This window comes from Ursus arctos, unplaced genomic scaffold (assembly GCF_023065955.2).
Source record: "Ursus arctos isolate Adak ecotype North America unplaced genomic scaffold, UrsArc2.0 scaffold_1, whole genome shotgun sequence".
In the NCBI taxonomy this organism is placed as follows: Eukaryota; Metazoa; Chordata; class Mammalia; order Carnivora; family Ursidae; genus Ursus; species Ursus arctos.
Genome location: NW_026622763.1, coordinates 85,533,686 through 85,556,322, shown reverse-complemented (window position 1 = coordinate 85,556,322; position 22,637 = coordinate 85,533,686). Strand labels below are relative to the sequence as shown.

The 22,637-nt window shown below is 33.0% G+C and overlaps 1 protein-coding gene across 2 annotated transcripts in view; it reads left to right on the top strand.

Annotated features, from left to right (window-relative positions):
• The window catches only part of ERBB4 (erb-b2 receptor tyrosine kinase 4), a 1,084,887-nt gene that overhangs the window by 393,734 nt on the left and 668,516 nt on the right, over positions 1-22,637 (top strand). For both annotated transcript variants that reach the window (XM_057304520.1, XM_057304522.1), the window contains exon 2: positions 16,467-16,618. In XM_057304520.1, the coding sequence (XP_057160503.1) occupies positions 16,467-16,618 (152 nt within the window). The remainder of the gene's footprint in view (positions 1-16,466; positions 16,619-22,637) is intronic.

Here is a 22,637-nt window from a genome sequence, read left to right as displayed (position 1 = left end):
ATAACAGCTATAATACTAATTTAATATTCAAATCCACTGACATTAAACTGTCATACAATTGTTTGGCACAACTGCAGGTGTGCATAAATTTAAGCAAACATGATCTTTGAAATCCCAATTTACAAAACAGTCCAATTAAGAAGTGATTATTTTATTACAAAAAGATTGTTGTTTACAAAGTGATCTTCGTGAGGTTCTTTTAAAGGCAAGTTTTCAGTAGTACATTAAAAGTATGACCTGAAATACATAATTTGATTAAAATTTTTTGAAGATCATGTTTATTTTGTAATACTGGTTATTTTCAATATTCATATGATGCATACTTTGTTAAACAGACTTTAAAAACCATTTTTTTAACAGCCTACATTTAATTTCATTTAAACAGGATTTGGTGGGGGGAAGCTCTTGCTAGAGATCTATATTCCAATTACATAATTGACTAGTGCTATTTAGCCAAATGTTCTTAAGTACCCATGCTTAATTTCATGATATAGTTTTCCTACTGGCAGCAAAGCATGATGCTTGGGAATTTTTCCCATAAAGCTGGACAGTTTCATGAGGTCTTCTTCATGAGGTCTTCTGTTTACATGGGACACTGTGCCATGTGGATATAGCCCTGAATTAGAGTCCTGTTTCATTTCTTTTACATTGGTCTCTGCTTTCTCATTTATACATATGAACTGGACTTGGTGATCTCTAAGATCTTTGTGGTTCCAGGAGTCTCAGAATCAAAAATAACATTTGGGTTATATGTGAGCTGGGAATTCTAGACAGAATCCCAACACTTCCACAGCCACCTACCCATCCATCCATTCATTCACTCATTAAATAATAGGTGCCCCTGTGGACAAAGCACTTGCAAATATGATAAATACAGCAGTGAATGAATAGAATTCTTGCCCTCATAGAGTTTACATTCTAAATAAAGACATCAAGGTCAGGTGGTGATGAGTGTTGTAAAATATAACATTTTCAAGTAGTGCCATTCAAAGTGCCATACACAGGCCAATGTTGATCTGTTTCTGCTCCACAAGATAAATTCATAAACTGATAATAAGCATTTGGAAACTTCTATAGATACGTTAAAAGCCAAGCAAGATAGCCCTGTGTCAGACGTTAGGAAATAGAACATTATGGGTGATGGTATCAGAAGAGTAGCAGAGCTTCAAATTGTATCAGGGAGTTATGGAACAAGATAAGGACTTTGATTTTATTCTGATTGACATGAGAAACCATTGAAGATATTTGAACAAAGGAGTTAAATTATCAGATTTAAGCATTAAAAGATATAAAATATTTTATATCTGATATACAGTCGACTCTAAGGAGACAAGGAGAAAAGCAGGAGCATCAGATGGGAGTCTATTGCAACATTCAGATGGACTGTGGTGATTTGAAGTAGGGATAGTCAGGTGGGGCTGAGAGACTGTCAGGTGGATGGCATTCTGAAGGTAGGGTTGACAGGATGTATGTGTGGCTTAGATTAGCAGTGTAAGAAAAGATAGGAGTTGGCTGCCTAGATTTTTTACCTGAGTAACTGGGTGAAAGAGTTACCATTTATTGAGACAAGGAAATTGGAAATTGAAAGAAGTGGGAAGGTGGCTGTGGAGAAGACTTCTAGAAACATTTTTCTAGTTTAAAAATTTTGGGGGAGATTTTATCTTAAAAGTTTAATTGTTAGGGCAGTCTTTCTATATTCACTCACTTGATTGAGGTCCATTTGTAACTAAAAATTATTATTCTTAGAAACATGGCTCTCTTTGCCAATATTGTCTCTATCCAGTGCAGAATAGAAGATGAGAAGGGAGTGAGCCACAAGAGGAGAGCATCAGCAAGCCAAATTTCTTCAATATAAGATTGACTTGTACTTGCCGAGACTATACTGCTCTTAAATTCCTTTATGGTTATTAAAACCTAGTATGATGCATAACTTCTAATAGTTTAACTCTGTAGTTTTAAATTTTAAAAAGATAATTTTATCTGCAGCATATAAACATTTCAACTTGTGTTTGGACATTTTTTTGGACTGAAATTTACACAAATAATTCAGAACAAGTGTATACATCAGCTAACCAGTACTATCCCATTGAATGAGAACTACTCATGAAATTAGAACTGATTATGACTCTGGGCTTTTCCACTAGTTAATTTTCTGATTGCATTATTTAACTTTCTGACTCTCAGTTTTTTTATATGTAAAACAGAGATGATGATGATGATGATGGTGGTGGTGGTGATGTTAATAAGTGCTTAGTATGATTGTTATGTGGATTCAAAAATAATGTTTATAATGCACTTAGAGGAATTTCTGGCATTGCTAATACACAGATGGAAATGACTACTACTAATAATTATAATACAATTTCACATTAATATTTTAACAATAATATAATTAAAAAATAAAGTTAGAAGAGATAAATTTATAATATTACACAATTTTGGATAATATCAAGTAGCATGAACTAGGGAGAAACCTAGAGCATATAGAGAAACTAGAATAAATATTTCTATGTATATATGTATATATAGCTATATCTCTCTATACACATACATATACGAATATATATGTGTATATATCTCTATATATAGATATCTATATATGCATATATATATATAGATATATACATATATATGTATATACATATATAGATATATATATACATATATATGTAGATATATATACATATATAGATATATATATATATATGACATACATAAATCTATACCTACAGTTCTATTTCCTATCAATTCAGGTGGAAAATTGATTTTTCACTGAACTTTTCTTTATTGATGGTTAGATAAGCATTCTATTTTTAGAATAATATATTTTACTACTCTTGGATAATTAAAATAAAATTTTTCAAAAGTGTACACTAAAAATCAAGATAAATCATGTTTTTCCATAAAATGTCAGTGCTTTATAAAATTACAAGATTATCCAAAGTATTGATTATGAATTAGCAAACACATTACTATAAAAGAAATGGCATAGCATAGCATGGATATCTTGCCTTTCTCAGATTAAAAAAAAAAAAAAACTTTCCTGAAAATAACCTTCATTTTTTACTTACAAAAATGCTTATAATTTCTCTAAATTTACAAATGACAGATAAATGAAAAAGGAAATAAATGTTGCCCAGGAAACTTCTGATCAGAGAAAAGCCATCTCAACATATCATTGTATTTCCTTCCCAACTAATATTTTTTTACACATGTGTGTTTACATGTGTGCATATATTTTTTAAAAGTCTCTGAAAAATAAAAGGTTTTAAGAGTTATTTTATTTTTTGAAATCATAACAATAAAAAATGATACAACTCCATGAAACTTGTCCCTCAAAAAAGTAATGTATTTTAAAAGCAAATTCTGTAGTTGTTATTTGATTTGTATTGTCTTCTTTATAAGTTATAATCGGACGGTAAATACATCTGAAAACTGAACACTTGCAAAGACTGTCAACAGAGAATTTAATCTTCATCTTGACAGAAAATTCCAATAGAAACTTGAATTCTCTAATGAAAAGATACTTATTTATATAATTTATCTTAAAATACGTATTATTTTTGTGTCAGGAAATAAAAATGAATCCTGTTCAGAAAAGGCAACTTCAGCTTTAAAAAACTGATCAAATTTGTTCTGTGCTATAGCAAGATTAAAAATAGAAGTGAATATATTTTCCATTCCACCTCTATCTCTAGGTAAACAGTGATTTGGTCTAAATTTTTTATTTACCTTGTAGAAAATATTTTTGTACATGTGAACCTTGCCGGCTATGTAATATGAATACAATATAGAGATGCTGTGCTTATCTGCACAGGCTCCCAAAGATTCATATTAAACTAAACATGGCAATGCAAATATTAAGTGATTTTAAATTTATGATTTAGGACTTTTCTTTCTCATTACTAGTTCCATTTTATATAAAGAAAGGAAATCGTACATCATTCTCTACTTTTAAAATTGAATCTGATACTACAAAATTCCTATGCCTTAGTGTTGAATGTGATATTTTTGATACCTATATCAGCAAATCGTTTCAGATAAAATAAATTAAGGGATTTATAATACACTTTACCATTTATTCTTTTATTATCATTGCCCAAACACTTTGACAAAACCACAGCAAGGGAAAAAGAGTTCAAATGTGTTATCACTATCTAGCAAATAGTGTGTGTGTGTGTGTGTGTGTGTGTGTGTGTGTATTTAAGCATTCAGTTAAATGTAAAAGACATTTCTGAGGTCATGTCTAATAATAAAAAGAATTTGTTAAATATCACGTTAGCTCTTTGTATGTCCTATTGAATGATCAGATTCCACTAAAAAGTTGAACTTTTACATTAAATCTTATAGATTTTATTACTTGCTGCATCATTATTATAAAGCTTCTAAGTAGGATATCAGATTTTTAAAAGTTAATTTATTTTTTCCAGCATTATTGAGATATAATTGACATATAATATTGTATAAGTTTAAGGTGTACAATGTGTTGATTTGATAAAATTATATATTACAAAATAAATACCCTCAAAGCTTTAAATAACACCTCCATCATGTCACATAAATACCATTTCTTTTTTGTGGAGAGAACTTTTAAGATCTGCTCTCTTAGCAACTTGAAGTATATTATACAATATTATTGACTTCAGTCACTATACTCTACATTAGTTCCCCAGAACTTGCCCATCTTGTCACTGAGCACTTCAATCCTTTGATCGACATCTCCCCATTTCTCCCACCCTGCCCCTAGTCACCCCACTTGACTCTCTGCTGCAGAAAATAGTATGGAAGTTCTTCCAAAATTTAAAAATAGAACTATCATATAATCCAGCAATCCCACATCTGGATCTAAATATATCCAAAGAAAATAAAAACAGGATCTTGAAGGATGTATCTTTATTTTTTTTTATTTTTTATTTTTTTTGGTTTTAATAATGATTTTTTATTATATTATGTTAGTCACCATACAGTACATCCCCGGTTCTTGAAGGATGTATCTTTAAATCCAAAGATGGGTAAAACTTTCATAGGAAAACATTCCCAATTAAGTGACTGTCCATGTTGTGTGTCGTGCCCCTCAAGTCCATGAGACTGGAATGAGTAGGGAAGTTACTAGTGATACTAGTAGTGGAACATCTTAGTTAATATCTCATAGCTATAACATCAAATTTCTGAATTAAAATGAAGGAAAAAAACTATGACATGATTGTAGAGTTATTAAGTCATCTCGAATGGGGGCTGGATTGAAAATCAGCCTTAAGTATAATATATAATGAGAAAAGTATGTCTAGCCTGTCTGTGTCAGAGTAGTTTCTCTTTGTCCTCTTTGACAAGTGAATGAGGATGTGGGAGGAGATACAAATGAACCTGACTAGGTGAATAGAATATTTGTAAATTGTGGTATTTCTTCAGATGTAGATGCTATTGAATATTTTGGTAACAACATTTACTACTGTTACAGAGAAAGACCTCCTAGAAAATTTCTTCTCACAAGTGATGTTCACCTTTTATAACACAAAATAATATGTGGATATATGTATATTTTTCTGCTTCATATTTGATTGTAGATAAGATGAATTTTGATTTTGTGAATCTTGTTTATTAGCAGTGAATCAAAATCAGAAAAAAACATTATATTTAATTGCTGTTTAACTTAATTTGTATACTAATATCATTTCTGAAACCTTTTACAGAGGATTTCTATTACAGTTTAAAGTGTTGTATATTTGAGACATAGATCTTATTTATTTCTTAATCCTTTGACACTTAGCACAAAGCCCCATATATTGCAGCTCCCCAATTAACATTTGTTGAATAATTGTATGACAGAAGAAATGAATGAATGGCAGATATTGTTCTAATGATGACTATCTCCTTATCAAACACCTAATTACAATTAGTATTTGAAGTTGATTACGTTGTAAAAATGACCACACAGTGCTCATCTGAATCTGTTTTAGAGAGACCAATCTACTGGAGACTATAGAATCTGGTTTCTAGAGAAACAGATTTGGGGCTATTAGAAAATAGTTTAAAATAAATTATAAGATGACATATTTTATTATATAGCCTATATCCATATCAGATGGCGTTTTGTTTGTTTGCTTGCTTTTCTTATCTCATCCAGGAGGGTTATGTGACTAAGAACTGGCTTCTAAAACTTTCAAACCTTTTGTTAGAAGGTGATCTTAGATTAGGCTTTCCATGTACATTATCTGAAGATACAGTCAAAAATGTCTCCTGCACCCATACCTCTCACAAGTCTAACATTAGCACACTTTTTTTTTTTTTAAGTCATTGTTTCTTTTTAGACACACCATTACCTTGAATAAGCAAGTTTGGATGGATGACCCAGGACAGTGGAGTGGACCAGGGCTTTGGTTTATAGTTCCGTGGGTTCATCACTGCAAACAGGCACATGGACTAGGGTAAAAATGGGAGTAAAAAGCAGCCTGCATTTTTATGGCTAGCTATGCGTCCTATCATGAAGTTTATTCCACCCAGAAGAGAGGCATTTTTCTGCATTTACACAAAGGCATCAGCCCTGAGTTGGGGAATGCCTCCAAGGAAGAAGACCTTAAAAAGGAGCATGTGGGTAACAACATACCATGTTTTACTCTTGCTATTTCTCAATTTTGCCAACCACTGATATGGCTTGACTGAAAGTCTCTAAAAGCACTTATATTGAGTGTTATCAGCCAAGTAAACATTTGCTGATGCAGAGAATGAAAAACAAAGTTTCACTCTGCAATGGGTGCAATAGAAGGCCATAGAGCTTTTCTTAATGTACATCTTTATCAATGCTTAAGAAACCAGCCTTAATATGTGAGCATAGCTTAGGAACATCTAGTCTAATTCCTTCTTTTAAATATTTCTAACAGGAATAAAAATCCCACAAACTCCACTTTAATTACAATGAATGGCAAAGGTCTCACAGTGATAAGGCATCACAAATAGGCTGGTTTTTATTACACTTGTACAAGGGGTTGGTCGAAGGCATGATAATCTAGGGAAGAAAGATGGTTGCTAATGCTTACATACTTAGCTCCCACTGACATTTCACCAGCTTGGAGGTTTGCACTGTCCCTCTTAATCTGAGAGAGTGCATCCAGATTCACAGCAAGACCTCAAGGAGAGCCAGATGATGGGGCAGATGGCAGATGACTAATTTGGCAAGGCTTGATGAGTGGAAATTGTTTGCTTTAATTGCTTGTCAAGTCCAGTACCTACATTAAAGTTAAGGACCTAGCACTTCCACAGCAAATGAAATACTACAAAGTAAATAAGAAGGATTCTGTGTAGGGGAGTGTTAAGGGGTGGGAAGAATGATTAAAAAAATGCTGGGAGAGATTTGTGGCAAGATAGTGGTAAGAGGAATATTATTTTATCCAAGAATAGATGACGTGAATGCAATTTCTAAATCTGTAAAGCCTTTCTATTATTTTTTATCACCTTTCAACATAGGAATTTTATGAGATGTAATTTAAGAAAAAATACAATAAAATAAAATATTTAAAGTCAGGAAAACAATAAGGAACAGAAACTAAGAATTATATACAAGTAGTTAAAGTCAGCTTTTGATGATGAATATAATGCATTTAAAATCATTTGTAATTATTTTAATTTTACTAGGCTAATTTTTGAAATATAAAATGGAAAAAAATTGGACATATAAGAATAAACTATTGGGAAGACTGAATTAGAGTAGCCTACTCACAAGACATATTCATAAACAGGAGACAGTCATGTGTAATTTTTATATCTATCATTTTTTCATCATCGCCAATGAGATGGTTTCCTTTTGTAAAATGATTTAACAGTTTAGCAGTTTTGAGGGCATTTTAAGACTATTTTAGGTAAATAAAAGAGGTAAAAGATCAATTAAATTTTAGATGGATCAGCACATAGCAGGATATGTACTCTATGGACTTGCCTTTCATCCGTCTGTGCTATAGAATGCCTGTCTTCCCAGCTACAGCTCTATTAGTGAAGGTCTGCAATGCCAAATGCCTTCTTCATTTGGCTCAAGTATCATTTAGAAAATGTTTTTGTTAATTTCAGCAGCTTCTCTGTTTTGTTACTTTGGGAGTCAGTAAAATAGTGGTAGAAAACAGATTCAGTTAATACGCTATAAGGTCACTTATTTATTTATTTTAAAGGTACCAAATTTTTATGTTGAAAAATATTTTATTTCCAGTTTATAAATGTTAAGTTACAAATCAAGTTTCCTATTTTGGCATTAATTTTTTAATACCTTTAAGGTTAATTATAAAGAATACAAAATCTCTGAAATATAAACCCATTTTCTTTATTTATCATTTTTGGGCATAACTATTCATAAAAGGACCAAAGCATAAAATACCTAGAAAGCAATATAATAAGAATGTTTTATTAAATTCATACAGGACCATATTTAACTCCATCAGATATATAAGCCAACGTGAGAGTGTGTGTGTGTGTGTGTGTGTGTGTGTTAATTTATACTCAATAAAATGTAAGTTTCAACTGTAGAGATCTAGGTAATCACCTCCATGGTCAGTATGCAGAATAGTTCTGACATCTCCCAAATTCCTCCTGTGATCTTTTAGTCAGACCCTCACTATCCCTCTTCCCCATGCCCTAGCAACCACTGATCTGTTCTCCATCCTTGTGGTATTGTCTTTTTACAAAATGATGTATCAGTAGAAACATAGGTAGCCTTTTAGATTGTGTGTAGAGACCTGCTTCTTTCAGTCAGTATAATGCCTTTGAGAATTTTTCATGTTGATATATCAATCATCTCTTCACTCGGTTGTGAATAGATATTCATGGAATGTATATAGTTTATTTTTTCACCCCTTGGAAGACTTTTGAGTTGTTTCCACTTTTTGGTGAATTGGAGTAAAGCTCCTATAAACATTCATGTACCTATTTTTCTCTTCCTTGTGATTTTAATAGCATTCTTTTCTCTACCTCACTTTAAGATTATAGCACATAATACATGTAACACACAAAATATGTGTTAATCGACTGTTGATGTTATCAGTAAGGCTTCCAGTCAACTCTAGGCTATTTATTAGTTAAGTTTTGGTGGAGACAAAAGTTATAAGAGGATTTTTGACTGCATGGGGAGTCAGTGTCCACATTGTTCAGGGTCAACTGTACTTTTGATTAACTGCTATAAATTAAAGATTCCCTCCTTGGTTGCCATTAACTTGCTAGAGCAGCTTGCAAAACTCAGGGAAACATTTTACTTACTAGGTTAGCAGTTTGTTATAAAAGGTTCTAAGTTAGGCATAGCCAGATAAAAGAGATGCACAGGGCAAGGTATGGGGAAAGGCTGGGAGCTTCCAAGCTCTCCTGGAGCATCAACACATGTTCACTGTTAACCTTAAAAATAAAACTGCCAGTTATTTTACTAGCAAAATTGGGTTTATTTGGGCATAGCAGAGAATTGCAATCTGAGACAAGCTGGTTGCTACAAAACTATGCGCAAATCCCCACATATTTTTTATGTGAACATAATTCTTCATCTATCTAGGGACCTACAAATGGGATTGCTGGGTCATTTGATAAGTGTATGTTTGACATCTAACTTTGTAAGATGTTGCCACAGTGTGACCTCCTCAAGAACATCCAATGATTTCAACCCGTTATGTAGTATAGATTTTAAGTAAATATTTTAGAAATAAATTCAATCACAGAATTTTTTAGCTGGGAGGGAACATAAAGATACCTTTTTTGAGAAAAGAGAAAATTGGAAGCAATGAGAACAGAATAATAGTTCGAGTTTACATGGCTAGAAAGTGCTGGAACAATGAAGTCCCAAACCTCTACTTTCTTTGTCCAGTGCTCATTCTTTTAGATCAGGCTGATTGAATACATCACCACACAAGAATTATATTTTGATTTGCTTTAACATATTGCATATGCACACATACTATATATACTACATATTTGAATAAATGGCAATAGCTAACATTGAGCTCTGTCAATGAGTCAGACATTGTGCAAAACAAGTTACACGTAGAGCTTGATTTAATCCTCACTACTGCCTGTTAGATGGTGGCTGTTATTATGTCCATTTTACAGAAGAGGAAATAGAATGACTGAGTCTGAGTAACTTACCCAATATTACATGGTAGGCCAGTGATTGAGCTAGATTTTATGCTGGACGTCTGGCTCTAGGCCCTGTGTTCTTAACCCCTAAGCTGGGTTTATTATTCAAAATACTTAGTGCAAAATCGTACTTTGTAGTATAGAAACAGAGACTCTAAACAGTGAAGTTACTTGCCCAAGTTCAACATTCAGCTTTTAAAAATGGAAAAACCAACATATTTGATCCTGGCTCAGTTACGGTTCTTAGTGACACCAGAGTCCATTTATTTACTCAACAAATATTTACTGAAAGTCTACTATGTGCCTGCTCTTTCAGGTGTTGAGCAAAGGGATTGCCCCCTACACAGCTTGCGTTGTAACGTAGAGACATATAATAAGCAAGTAAACAAGCAAAATGTATAATGCAATTTCATGTAGCAGTAAAACGAAAATAAAGAAGGCAAAGAAGACAGAGCATGATGTATGAGAACCTGCTACTTATTTTAGATAAGGTGGTCAGACAAGGCTATTTTGAAGTAGTGACATTTGAGCAAAGACCTGAATACAGGTTCTTACAGGCCATGTTGAAAGTTTGGATTTTATAATAAGTATGATTAGAAGCCAATGAGATTTTTTCAGTGGGGGAGTGATGTGAATGATTTATGCTTTTAAAAAGATCATTCTGGACCGTGTGCAGAGAGTAAATTAATCAGGACGCGTAGGGAATCCAAGAAATCAGAAAGGAGCCTACTGTCAAAGTCCAGGATAGACATAAGAGTGACCTGTATTAAATGACTATAATAGTGGAAGTGGCAAATTTGGCTTCATTTGCAGATATATTTTGAACATAGGGCTGCCAAATCTCGCAATCTCTATCTAACTGTAATAGCACTCAATAATAGTCACCAAAAATGTTGGCTACTTCTTATGTGGTTTTTAAGTATTTTATTTTTTGAGATTTACTATAGCTCTAGATTTTTAAATGCCCAACAATGTGCATTAAACTAATGCATATTTATTATGTTAATGCTTCTGAAAAGGAAAGTACTTTTTATTATTAAATTAGATATAAAAATTAGAAAAGTTATCAGGTTACCACATATGTATTTTTATGCAGACCGCCCCTGAATCATGCATACACAATGTAAGGCATATATATCGCTCATTGCTTCTCTACTATGGACCTTGTACAACCGCATTTAATCAATATATAATTTTTCCATGATACTAGGTCAAGAGTAGATGCTAAATAAATAATTACTCCTTTCTTAATTCGTATCTCATATAGACATTTGATTTGAAAATTAGGATAAAATTTGATTGATTGATTGCTTTTACCCACTTGTCTATCTTGTGTAGCAAAAGGAGGGCTAGTTTCCACAGCCATAACAAGCCTGGAGGCAATAATTGATTTTTAGTATTAATATGGATATGTTAATGTTTTGTCATTCCACTTCTAATGTATTTTCCCCATGAATCAAACAGATAATTTGGTTAACCTGCCTTTGTATAGTGTTACAAGCTCCTCATTATATTCCTAATTTTTTTTTTTTTAACTGAAGGAGGATTATGTACTTCACTCACTGTGAGAAATAAATCTTAAGTCAAGAGGAATAAAAAGCCCATGTTTGCAACTATAGCTACATTTGTAGCAGAATCAATACCAAATAGAATAATTGGTGATTTCATTAAGGCCTCACATACAGCTTTACTGCTGGAGTTACAGGTGGAATGAGAACTCTAGGAAGCCCACATAAATTCAGGATTTTTCGCAGCTTGAAGTATTATAGGTTTATAGTTTAAGTACTTCATAATAGTGTTGGCAATGGGAACTGAATTTTGTTAAACTTGTTTTGGCTGGTAAGGAAGATTTTTTCAATTCTGTTTGATAAACAACTTTGTGAAATCAATGAAACTTGATGGTTTAAACATTGTCTTGTATACATTGCCTGATGGTGAAATCGATTGAGAAATGGAAGTTGCAAGGTTTCATTCAGTGAAGGCTTCATGAAGAGAAATACAAATGATTTTTATGCATCTATCCAAACCAGTTCTTTTAAAATCGAGTCTGTATTCCAAGATGAAAGTTATGGAGAGCATGCTATCATTATAAACAGAGGTTTGAATAAAAAATAAATATACAGAAAAGCCTCCCTGAGACAAAAATTTTCCAAAATTGAACTGTAAAAACTCCAAATACCAGGATGTTTGGAGAATAGAGTATTCTAATTAATCAGATTTTCTGTTTATTGGAGGATTTTTTGTTGTTGAAAAATATTTCATTCCAATTTCATGTTTTCATATAAAAACACAGCTGATCATTTATTAAACAATGGAAACTTTTCTGAATTGAAGGTTATTTTCTGAATACCAGTTATAATTGTTTTTGTAGCAAGTAAATGCATATTAGTAAATGATAATTTATTGCAAACCACTGTGCTATATAGCTCAGCAAATACAAAAAACAATTAATAAATTGCACCTCTCTTCAAAGAGTTTATAGCCTTTGTGGGTTTCTTATGTAAAGAGATTATTATGATAGTAGTTAATAACTAATAATAAAAATTTCACAGTATATAACTTTTTTCATATATGTAGACTGAGAAATGTGGAAAAATACTTAGTTATTACAGTTTATGAGTAAATGTTTCTTCTAAAATCTGTTTAAGTTTCTATAGAAAAGGTCAGAATACCTAGATATTTTAGAAAACTTTTCATTTGGGTGTTTACATATTGATTTTTATATATTGATATTAAAGTACAGGTTTTATTTCCAGTTGAAAGAAACTTGTACAACATAAGTTGTATATAAATTGCAATGTGACATTGTATATATTTTAGAAATAGTGCAGCAAGTTTTTTAATCAATATATAATTTCCCCATCAGTAGTTGTATTAAAATATAGGCTTGTTCTCATTGGAATTTGAAATAATTGAAATCTATATTTCATAAACCCATATCATAGCACCTTTTTTCAACAGACATTTTACAAGTTTATAAAGATTTTGTTATAAATTTGCTAGGAGCAATAAAATAAAGATTATGGATTAAGGGTGTTTCCTAGAGGGCCTCTACAGTGTATTGGGGAAAAAGAAAAAAAGCCAGACTTTGATGTTGGCTGATAAGATCATGTACATGAATCAATCATTTATTGTTTTCTTGCTTATGTTGAGTAATATTGTACTTATCAACAGAAATTCATTTTTTCTTAGTGTTTATTAGTTTTAATATGTGAACCTCCCACAGAATCAGTAAAATGTTCAAATGATCAAGAATTATTTTGTCGTTTCTTCAGAAACAGACTCAACTATAGAGAACAAATTGATGGTTATCAGAGGGGAGGTGGGTGGGAGGAATGGGTGAAATAGGTGATGGGGATTAGAGCCCTTGTAGGGACACTTGGGTAGCTCAGTGGGTTAAGTATCTGACTCTTGATTTCGGCTCACGTCATGATCTCAGGGTTGTGAGATCCAGCTCCATATTGGGCTCTGTGCTGGGCAAGGAGCCTGCGTAACTCTCTTTCTCTCTCCCTCTCTCCCTTTCTCCCTTTCTCCCTTTCTCCCTCTACTTCTCCCCCAATACTTGCACAGGGTGCTCTCTCTCCCTAAAAACAACAACAACAACAAACAACCAGGAGGGCACCTGTTGTGATGAGCACTGGGTGTTGTATGTAAGTGTTGAATCACTAAATTCCACACCAGAAATTAATGTTACACTGTATGTTAACTAACTGGAATGTAAATAAAAACTAAAAAAAAAAAAAAAAAAAAAGAATGATTTTGTAGTTTCATTCCAAATTAAAGTTAGTCAAACAACCAGACAAAACATTAAAAATTACTTAAGGTCAAAAGCATATAACTTAACTAGAAGTTTATCCTTCCTATGTATAATATTTTAGCATCTATAATCAAAATTCACCATTGTCTTTATGTTAATAAAAATAAAGCAATTTAAAACCCTGGTTCCTTTTAGTTCATTTTTCAGCACAAATCTAGCACATGTCCCTAGGTCTTATAGTCTAAGAATGTGGTTCAAGGTTTAGCCATCCCATCCACATTCCAGGCAGCATATTGGAGGAAGATGTGTAGGAAAGAGGCAAAGTCGACTCCAACAATGTTTTTAATGAAGTTCTGGCAAAGTGTCATACAACATTACCTCCAAGGGGAGCAGTAAAATGAAATCTTTATGTGGGGAGGCCACATGTCCAGCAGAAGGTTGTGTATTCCAAAAGGAATTGCCTCCATCCCTAGCATTCTACAAAAACTGCACTTTCAAACGCAACAAATGAACTCCAGAATGGTGTGTGAGAGACTTGGAACTCAGAAAGGGCGAAGGTAGGGGAGTACCTTAGAGGTGATAAGCTGGCAGGACCCTAGTGAGAGGAAATGATTTTTAACATTTCTTTATATGTTAGATTTCAGAAACAGTCTAAGGATTATGTATTGGTTTTCTGGAGCTGCTGTAACAGAGTAACCACAAACCATAAAGCAAGAGTAATTTATTCTTTCACATTCTGGAGGCTAAAAGTTCAATATCGAGGTGTCAGCAGGGCCTCTGAGACTGGGTAGAATCTTCCCTAGCCTCTTCCTAGCTTCTAGGGATGGCCATCAATTCTTACATTCCTTGGCGTGAAGCTGCATCTCACTCCCATATTTTCGTCTTATAGCTACATGTTGTTGTTGTTGTTGTTGTTGCCTCCCCCCCCCCCCGTTGTGTCTTTGTGTCCACATGGTATTTTCCTCTTCTTAGAAGAATACTATCATATTGGATTTAGGACTTACCCTAATGTCTTCATCTTAACTTGATTACATCTACAAAGACCCTATTTCCATACAAGGTCATAGTCACAGATACCAGGGGTTTAGCCTTCAATACAACTTTTAGAAAGACACAATTCCACTTTTAAAAGAGTATTTCTAGAAAATATACTGTTTGATGAACTTCAGACACCCAGACAAGGAAAGATTATTGGTTTTTTGTTTGTTTTATCACTGAGCTTCCCTATGGTCAAAGGTTTACATTATTCTTCAAGACTTTTAGATTTAGATTTTTGTTATTTTTGATGTGTCAGTAAGCAACAACAGTTGTTAAGATGGTCTTAATTATTGGAATGTATCCATCTAGATTTTTTTTCCTTTGTGTATGGAAACCCATTTGCTGGAAACCCATTCCCTTGAATACCACCAAGGCATTATGACTTGTCATTTCCGTAAGCCTAACATATAACTATTTATATGACTTTATTACACAGCTCTGTTCTCTTCAAAGTTTACACATTATATCTTCCCTTAATTTGGATACATTATGTAACTGACTCAAAGATTATTTCACATCCATTTCCTTTTCAACTTTCCATACTATTATTATAAGATCCGTAATACAGGTTTTTTTTTCAGTCTATTGAAGATTAGAGTTGGTGCATTAAATGATAAAGATCTTGTACAGGCAGATATAGAAACCATGAGAAGTAATAACTAAAACTCTGACTTTTGGAAGACAAGGAAAATATCAACACACACAGAAAATACAGAACACACATGTGTGTACACTCTGTGCTCACCTATGAAGACTCAAGAGCTATGCTGTCAAAGAAGGCAGACTGAGATCCTTTACTATCAGTCGTTGTACCTTAGAATACTAATGAATATACAGAGTGGTGACCCCGTTGATACCAATCAAAGCTCATATTTTGTAACATATTTTGTTTCTAGTATATGTTTAAAATGTATAGACTACAACTGCGATTGTTTTAATTTTCACTCCTTGCTCTGTTTCTTTGGGACCCGTGCCTTCTTTGTCTCTGTGCTTCGTGCATCCAATTTAGGAATATAAAACTATGATGTCACTTACATGTCTTATCTAAGAAAGCTGAACTCATAGAAACAGTAGAGTGGTGGCTACCAGGGTTTTAGGGGTGAGGAAAATGGGGAGATACCGATCAAGGGTACAGACTTCCAGCTGTAAGATGAGTAAGTTCTGAAGATCTAACATACAGCATAGTGACTATAATTAACAATACTGTATTATATACTTGAAAATTGCTAACATAGTAGATCTTAAATGTCATTACAGAAAGGAAATGGTGATTATGGGACATGAACGTGTTCGCTAATGCTATGGTGATAATCATTTTACAGTATAGAAGTGTATCAAATACATTGTATACCTTAAATTTATACATTGTTATGTATCAATTGTATCATAATATAGCTGGGGAAAAATGAAAGTGAAGATATTGTATCTGTGTGGTTCAAGGGTGTTACTGACATTCAAAATATTTTAATTCAGGGAAACAGAGTGGAGTGTGTGGGATAGAGTTGAGGGAGACATTGACATTGTATATGTCATGGAGAGGTTATATAACTTCCTCTGTCTCTTCTTGTCTTGGCAGTGTGTGCAGGAACAGAAAACAAGCTGAGCTCTCTCTCTGACCTGGAGCAGCAGTACCGAGCCTTGCGCAAATACTATGAGAACTGTGAGGTCGTCATGGGCAACTTGGAGATAACCAGCATCGAGCACAACCGGGACCTCTCCTTTCTGCGGGTAAGCTGTCTCTTTCTTTCTCTTCTCTTCTCTGTGAGTGGACAGTGGTGTCACAATGCATAAAGACCGACCAGCTTGCTTGTACTTGATGGTGATGCTCTTCTGCCTGGCAGGGACCATGACTGTAGGCAGAAGATAAGAGATACCGAGGCATGCCTAGGAAAAGAACAAGAGTAACAATGCCATCATGACTGACACCCTGAGTTCAGCACAGTTACTGTTACCCTAAGATTGATGAAAGATTCTGTCAGCCTGTGGTACATGATATCTAGCAAGTCTGCTTTTTTTTTTGTCTGAATTGCAGGCAAGAGGAAATTAGGCTGGGGACTAGGAGAGTCAGAGGACCAATCAGATAAGAATTGGTAACTTTAGTATAATCTCATTTTCTGTCCCTTTTCTGTCACTTTGGAAATTTCAGACTACTCCATATGACCATAATAAGACTAATACTGTTATCTGTAGAAGAAAAATGACATCTGTTTTTGAAAACCTACAAATTAGTTAAATTAGACACAGGGAATTACAAGTACTTATGTAGGTTGATATATGCATGCACATAAATGCCTATGTGTATATATAAAGTTACTCAGAGACAACCAGTCCTTTTGCAAACTTGTGTAGGCTCTCATTTACATCCTTAGTCTGTTAAACAGACTATCAGTGCTTTGTGCCTTCCATTTCTTATGTTTTGCTTTAATCAGAATAGGTAATAGGAAAATCTGAAATTCGAAGACATACGGTCTTCTGCATACCTATGAATTTATGCTTAATATAAGAACTAATAGGATGTATTTTAAATAACAGCATCCCTATAATATATTTGACTTTTTCAGTAGTATTTACACATTTCTCAAGAGTACTGTCTTGTGTAAGTCAAGATGAAAGTGTTTCAAATGCTGATACGGTAAACTATTTAGGATATAGTGAATTATTTAAAGAACTCTGATAATTTAAATAATTCTGCACTTACATAAGTAGTAAAAAAAGGCAATGATTTTCAAATACTTTGAATTTATGTAACAAATATATCTAGAAGGGTAACAACCTCAGAAAATAAACAACCTCAAAACTTAACTAATACTATGAAGCTTATGATACCTGTCTATAAAATGACTGTCATACTGGGATCAGTATGGGGACTGAAGATGTTTCCATATTCTGCTGCTTGATTAACAGAGCTCTGGTTCTATGAGTTATATGTTAAAACTTTTTAACAAGTATGATATTTAGTTATGACATTTTTGTTTATCAAAAGTAAATAGTAAAAATTATCTAAGTTCTAGAATAGCCTTAGAAGAGCTTAACAGTTTTTTTTGACCCTTGTTTCAAGAAGAGAATACTTGTAAGCTATCCTAGAATACCCACTTCAAAGGAATACATCATTAGTTACTAAAATTTGTTTACAAGCTTCTAACCTGTGTTGATTACTTTAAGATAGATTTTATTCTTCGACATCAAAATAAGATTTTGATGGCATATGAGCTGATTTGGTTAGAAACGCCAAGAAGCTCAATGATGTTACAGAAAAAGAAAACTGAGATCTGAATTCTGAATCAGGGGAAAGAAATAGGTTAAATAGTTTATTCAATCAGAATAATATGAGAAAATTCTAAAAGGCAGTCTAAGATCTTTGTTTTTCTTCTTGTGTTTTCTTGGCTTTGTTTGCTGTACACGGAACAAGATTCCACTGGCTTAACAAAAAATAATCATGGATATTGTAAATGGAAGTCTTAAAAATAAGGAACATAAAATATTATTATTAATGTTTATAATTTTAAAATTCTAAACTCTTATAAGGTAACAGCGAACAGTGATCAAAAACAGATTTAAGTTCAATTTTTAATATTTAGAAATACAAAAGTAACCTACAGATCTTTGAGCAACATGGTCCGTATTGTTAGATATTCTACCCTTTTAGGAACCATTTTTAGTAAAAAGTAAGATAATAGAATAATAGATTTGGGAAAGAATAAAATAAGGATGACCAAGGTTTCTACATTGAACAAGAAATAATTTGTTTCTTTAAATAAAATAATTGTTGGAACCTAAGTAGCATCTCTAAAAGTTCATGTAAACTTTGCACTGCCTGGTGAACATATCTTTATTGTCATCTTATTTAAAGATAGCTCTAATAGTTTTTTTTTTTCCTTACTAATAACACCGTTCTATTGTTTCACTTATCTGTTGTTCCTTTGAAAACTAACTATTTCTGGCCATGACATGTATGTATTCACTCAAAAGATAATCTTAACCCAAGAATACAATAGCAAGTAGTCTCTTGTCCTTGACTTCAATAATCTGGCAGTCTTGTAGAGGGTTACAGATGAGTAATACATAAATATTGTATATATGTGTGTGTATACATGTGTGTGTGTATAATGTATACAATATGTATATATGCATATATAAAAAATTATGGTTGCTAAGACAGAAATGAGAAGCTAGAATCTGAGTGAAGGTAAGGTCTTGCGCTAATGGTAGGTGCGAGTGCTAGGCAAAAAAAGGAATGGCTAATTCTGAAAGATTCAGGAAAAATTTCATCAAAGAGGTGCTTAAATTGAATCATGAAAAAATGAATAGGAGCTTACAAGGTGGGTGAATGGAAGAGCAAGGAATTCCAATAGGAGAGTAATGTAAGTGAAGGCTTAGAAAGAAGGCCCGAAGTCAGAGTTAATAAATGTGTACTTAATGTATACTGCTTTAGATATTAGACATATGCATGCAAGTAACTCACATATCATTCTCACCTTCACAGAATCTATAGTGTAGTGTGTATGAAGATAAATTTGGGGATGGAATAAAATGTTAAATTGGAGAGCTAGAGAGCCTTATACTATAGATAGGTATTCAGGGGACATCAGCATTCAAATGAGTAACCTTTGGTGCTTAGATAAAATCATCAAGGGGGATTGAAAATACTTAGACCAGAAAGTGGGCCAAGGACAGACCTCTCCAGATGCCACATTCTCTGTTTTTTGGTCAGGTCAGTGTTCTAACTACTTTTCTGAATGAGCCCTAAAAGCAGGCACCACTGGCTGAAATCTTCATTATGCTACTGTATTCTAACTGTACCTTAGAATATGCTAAAAGCTCTCCATTTACCCGTTTTCTACACTATTCAAAACTTACTTTATGTCACTTCACTTTTATGTAAGATCTACATGACTACCTGTTTTCACTAACCAGAAGAAATCTGAAAAGGATTTTCACTTTTACGAAATGATCATGGCTTCTTCGTACCATTTCAGAGTAGGGAGGGTTTAACAGAACACTCTACTTTCAGATAGCACAGAAAAGCTGTAATATAAAAATTTTACTCTAGATAACTACATTATGGTTCATTTGTGTTCTCAGTGGCTTCCCTTCGAAGTACGTAATCTGTCCAATATTGGCACATTATAATAAGTAGAGTGCATGTAAAGGAAAACTAGTCATTTTAAATTATGCTAATATTTCCAATAAGTTTTGAATTGTATGAGTGAGTAGTAGCCTTGAATTAGCCTATTCTATGTATTACATAGCCTTCAGATATATTTATATAACTGTAATTCACTGAGCAACTACTTACAGAGGTGTGCAATTTCCCTTCCTCTCAGAATGGCTCAATAATGTATTCAGAGAGACAGCAGGATAGGAATCTTAAATTTAATTCTGGAATTAGTTTCTGTCTTTAAGAACATAGGAAATTACTTTTGTTTTTAAAAGATGTTCCGTGTTTATTTTCTTCTCTAATTAGCAAGTTCATAGTATTTTGTTTTATTATTTGTTTTGTATGAAACCACTCTAATTTCTATAATTCATGAAAGCAGCTTTCCTCGGTACTCTGTTTACCTCTTTCACTATCTGAATAGTCAGTGTCTAGAACAGGGCCTAAAATATCATAAGCTTTCATTAAGTATTTGCCTAATGGACAGATAAATGAATACTTTCATAAAACTTAATAATACTTTATAGATCACTATTTTGTGTAGTGTATGTTCTCCAGATGAATCTTCTACCCCTCCTCATGTTATGTCAGTATGACACCACCACAGATCAGGTGTGTGGGTATAAGACACACTGGGTCCATCAGAATCCCTTCCTGTGATTTTCTGTATCAGTTGATTTCTTGACCAGTTGGGTACCAGAATGTAGTCATCTTTTTTTTCTTGTCATTCGGATGTCAGAGGGGGCTGTGCAGACAGCAGAATGGACCCAACACACTGAAACAGACAGAGAGCAGAGAAAGAGAAAATGGCCATTCACCCCAAATTACTGGTGAGGGAATTTCCAGGTTCTGGTCTGCTTCTGATGACTGGTTGTTTTACAGCCAGTAGCCCATAGGATACTCCTGAAATTTCTGAGTAACTTTGAAGTGATTTTCTGTTTTTTCCTTAAACTTGGTAGGTTTGTTTTCTTTTTTTTAAACCAAAATACCCCATCTAGAACACAGAAAAAGTACGCTTTTGAAATGGAAGATGTACTTCTATATTATAAATCTAAAAAACCCAAACAAAAAACCACCCTATTTTGTTTTGGAGATATTTCCTTAATTTTTGTTAGATATGTTTTATTGAAATACTTTGAAATGCATCATTTTCAAAATGCTTTTATTTTATCAATCTTGGTGCTTATCTCTGTAAGTACCTTTTCACCCAGCTTTGTTGTAACCTCCCAGTTTTTGCATTTCTTCTTGGAGAAAAAAGATCTAGTTGACAATATTTAACATTAGACCCTGGAGACACCATGTAGTTGGCTAGAAAAAGGCTCTAAAACTTATTTACTATGTACTTTATCACAGTCACAAGGTTAAGACATAATAGAAAACAGCAAGGCATAAAAATTGCAGATTTTGTGTTATTGTCTTACACTTTGTGAACTCTCTCAAACAAGGTGAAATATAGCAAATAATGGAAATGAACTTTAAGACCTTTTACCCTCATTAGAATTCTTGAGCGTTTTCTCTCCTTTGTCATTCCATTGGTCTTCTTCGCTATTGCTGGCATTCAATAACTCAACACTTCTAAGAAGGTACATTTTAGACCTACCAACCTTTATACTTTGCATTTATTTTCTCTATTTTTTACATTCACTTTAAGCAAATAAGTATTACGTGCCAACTAAATGTAAAGCAGTGCAATACATAATGTAACATATATATGAGGAGTATGGATACCATTCTTAATCATTACTATAAGAAGTAATAATTTGTAATCTGTGGCTTGAATTTAGTAGTGTGAAAATTGTTTTGGAAATTGTGTTTATTAGGATTATGAAGAGTTAAATTTATTTTAACCGTTGATCCATTGACCTGGAATGCTCAAAATATTAGTAATTCATTGAACCTCTCTATGCTATAATATAGAATAGAAGCCTTAAATCTTAATGGTTATAGATGTTTTATTACTGAAAAATGAATACAAAATAAATTAATGCATTAAGATATCTCTCCAAGTAGCAGCATTAATATTTTGTTTTTGATGGCAAAAGGTGGTGTTTTTGAAAAAGTCAGAAAGGATAGATTTTTAAAACGAAAATATATTTTAAATGTATCTTCCCTCAGATGATGAATAACACATGTTATTATGGGAAAATAAGTTTTATGAGAAAACATTTTTTTAAAAAAATAGCTGTTTTTATTGTATATTTGGCACAGAGCTATAGGGAATATTTGGATATATAAGAAATAATGCCATCTAAAACATTAATTTTAAAAATAAAATTCCAGTATTATTTCTTGTTAGAAGTCATATAAATCGTTCATTTTTCTCTACCAAAGAAAATGTTTATTTTTTATTTCAAATATTATCTTTGTCTTTTAGTCAATAATTAGTATCTTATAATGTCATTGAGCTATCATCCTCCTTTATTAGGTTATATATAGGATACTTCATATATGAGGATGTTGCTTTACAACCACTGTCCATTGGGCATGAAATTTGCATTGCTTTTCCAGTGCTGGTAACGGACCTACATTATTTCATGTTATACTCACACATAGTTCCTCTTCTGAGTAAGGACACATGTTTGCAAGAAAGCA